The sequence below is a fragment of the Lepeophtheirus salmonis genome, chromosome Z (genome assembly GCF_016086655.4).
Source record: "Lepeophtheirus salmonis chromosome Z, UVic_Lsal_1.4, whole genome shotgun sequence".
In the NCBI taxonomy this organism is placed as follows: domain Eukaryota; kingdom Metazoa; phylum Arthropoda; class Copepoda; order Siphonostomatoida; family Caligidae; genus Lepeophtheirus; species Lepeophtheirus salmonis.
This window is the reverse complement of record NC_092584.1, coordinates 13,147,358-13,150,266: the sequence shown is the minus strand read 5'-3', so window position 1 is coordinate 13,150,266 and position 2,909 is coordinate 13,147,358. Positions and strand designations below refer to the sequence as shown.

The 2,909-nt window shown below is 28.6% G+C and overlaps 1 protein-coding gene across 3 annotated transcripts; it reads right to left on the bottom strand.

The window, feature by feature from the left end:
- Positions 1–481: 481 nt before the first annotated feature.
- LOC121130315 (uncharacterized) lies at positions 482–2,393 on the bottom strand. 3 transcript variants are annotated; one of them, XM_040726074.2, is made up of 2 exons: positions 2,206–2,393; positions 482–2,059 (listed from the first exon to the last, which is right to left on the bottom strand). In XM_040726074.2, exon 2 carries the CDS (start codon positions 1,822–1,824, stop codon positions 748–750), a length of 1,077 nt encoding a protein of 358 aa, XP_040582008.1. In that variant the 5' UTR covers positions 1,825–2,059; positions 2,206–2,393; the 3' UTR covers positions 482–747. The 3 variants fall into 3 exon arrangements, with proteins under 3 accessions (XP_040582008.1, XP_040582007.1, XP_040582010.1); XM_040726073.2 differs by having other exon boundaries at positions 482–1,980; XM_040726076.2 differs by having other exon boundaries at positions 482–1,924; positions 2,261–2,328.
- Between the last annotated feature and the right edge of the window lie 516 nt (positions 2,394–2,909).

The following is a 2,909-nucleotide window of genomic DNA, read 5'->3' as shown; positions in this document are numbered from 1 at the left end:
ACATCTAAGAGTCTTATATTGTTATGGAATACTACTTATTTTATTCTTATGTCACTACTGAATTTATCTAGACATTTTCTGCTTTTGTTTCATTTTGATACATACTTTATCCTTATATCACATTTGTCTTTTTTAGTCATTTTATTGCATTCCCTTAGTCTTAAGTTCCAGGGTGAGTATTGTGGGATCCAGTTTGAGCTAATAAAACAAGATAGACCATGTTGAATGGTTTTATTAATGAACTCTCATTTAAGGCATTCTATGTTCAAACCTTTTCGAATTAAGTTCCTTCATATACATAAATAAATATAAATACTTTATTATCACAGTATTTTGTTAAGATAGTTGTTGAATCCCCAGTGTGATTGTTAAAAATAGAAAGGTTCATGGTTTTAATCCAAAACATGTCTTCTTAACTCTCGAAAGTCATTCATAGAATAATATACAGCATTTGTGTAACAATAAATTTAGTCATAATACAGTTATGAAGATAAAAATTTAATTTTTCTGAAATAAATTAATTTCTTTCACCAAAATATCACTATAATTATATTTTTACTGAATAAAAAAATGATAACAGAATGGGAACGTCCACTTTGAACTTTGTACAAACTTAACAATCATTGAAGAAAAAAAAAGAAGTATAAATGCATTTGAAATAATAATTAATTAGAAATGAGAAATTTTACTACTTAGTCGTGTGTATAAATATATTTTACTATCTTTGAAAAGTTGCAATTGTGTATGTCACTTATGATAAATCTTATAATGACTCTTTAAGCTATCTAATTGTGTAAAAGAAATCAAGCAGGAACCACAATGGAATTTTTGTACCTTGTCATGAACACCTTCAATATGCTTTTTCAAGTTTACAGAGTGCGCAAAAGAACTAGAGCAGAAACTACATTGGTATTTTTGTATCTTCTCATGAACACTTTCAATATGTTTTTTCAAGCTTCCAGATTGTGTAAGAGAAGTAGAACAGATACTACATTGAAATTTTTTTATCTTCTCATGAACACATTCAATATGTCTCTTCAAGTCTGCGGTGCGTGCAAAAGAACTCGAGCAGTAACTACATTTGTATTTTTTTATCTTCTCATGAACACTTTCAATATGGCTCTTCAAGCTTGCAGAGAGTGTAAAAGAACTTGAGCAGTAACTACATTGGTATTTTTTTATCTTCTCATGAACAACTTCAATATGTTTTTTCAAGTTACCCGAGCGTGTAAAAGAACTAGAGCAATCACTACATTGGAATTCTTTTATCTTCTCATGACCACATTCAATATGTTTTTTCAACGTTTCATAGCGTGCAAAAGAACAAGAGCAGTCATTACATTGGAATTTTTTTATCTTCTCATGAACACTTTCAATATGTCTCTTCATGTTTTCAGATCGTGTAAAAGAACTAGAGCAGTCACTACATTGGAATTTCTTTATCTTCTCATGAACGCCTTCAATATGCCTTTTCAAGTTGTCGGAGCCGGTAAAAGAACTAAAGCAGACATCACATTGGAATTTTTTGGTCTTCTCATGAACACTTTTAATATGCCTTTTCATGTTTTCTGATCGTGTAAAAGAACTAGAGCAGTCACTACATTGGAATTTCTTTATCTTCTCATGAACGCCTTCAATATGCCTTTTCAAGTTCTCAGAGCCTGTAAAAGAACTATAGCAGTCGCTACATTTGAATTTTTTTATCTTCTCATGAACACTTTCAATATGTCTCTTCAAGTGTGCAGATTGTGAAAAAGAACTAGAACAGTCACTACATTGGAATTCTTTTATCTGCTCATGAACACTTTCAATATGCCTCTTCATGTTTTCAGAGTGTGTAAAACAACAAGAAAAATCACTACATTGGTATTTTTTTTTATCTCCTTAGAAACACTTCCAATATACATCTCCAAGTGTCCAGAGCCTGTAAACGAACTGGAGCAGTGACTTATTTGGAATTTTTTATTATCTTCTCATGAGCTAAAAAATACACAGGACTTTCATCACTGCATATATTACTACAAACAAGTAATAGAAGCTGTCATCATTATTTTTAATTCTTGAAGAGAAAACACATCATAATTAATAATCATTAATCAAATATAAATAAATAAATTATAACTACGTATTTATTATTTTAATAAGTTTTAGAAACGTTTAAAATTGTTTCATGATGACGTTTGAAATAAAGTTACAAATATTTACTATTGATAATAAATCCCGGATTGCTGATAATGGTGTTAAAAATTTATGGATTTACGAAGAGGATTCGAAGTTTTTAGAATACCGTCTTTGTAATTATGGAACTATAGTGTTGATATTGACTCGAGAACACGTCAGCTGTTGTCGAAGTATTTATGCTATGAAATGGGACTTGAATCTTATTTTCATTCAATACCTTAGTAGGTATTGAAGAAAAAAAAGGAGTATTATGTAGTTATGTCTTAGTATTGAATGGATATATTAAGTCATTTATGAACATTTTTCAATACATTTGTATAAATTGAGAGAACATATGTGATTATGTTAATATTACGTATATATATTTAATAAATAAAGAAATGAATTTATACAAGAAACTTAGGAATATTAAATGAAAATCAAATAATAAGCATGAACGTAAAAATAAAAACATTATATAATTTGTCAGCACTGATACAATTATTCCAAATACATATTTTCAGTTTTTCTAATTCTAATTTTACAATGAAAAAATCTGGAGTCAATCTATTGCTTTATATATGCTTTTCCATCATTAATTTTTTGATTTCTGAGAAATCAATAACTCATGGTGTTGAATTTTCTGGGGAAGATTGATATCTCATCAAAACTTTTCAAGATAGTTTTAATAGAGGTTGCCTTAAAAGGTTTCAAATTAATTATTATAACAGCAAAATATTATACGCATT

Coding starts and splice junctions, on each gene's coding strand:
- LOC121130315 (XM_040726074.2), bottom strand. CDS start 1,824: ATGAAGAGGCATATTGAAAGTGTTCATGAGCAGATAAAAGAATTCCAA.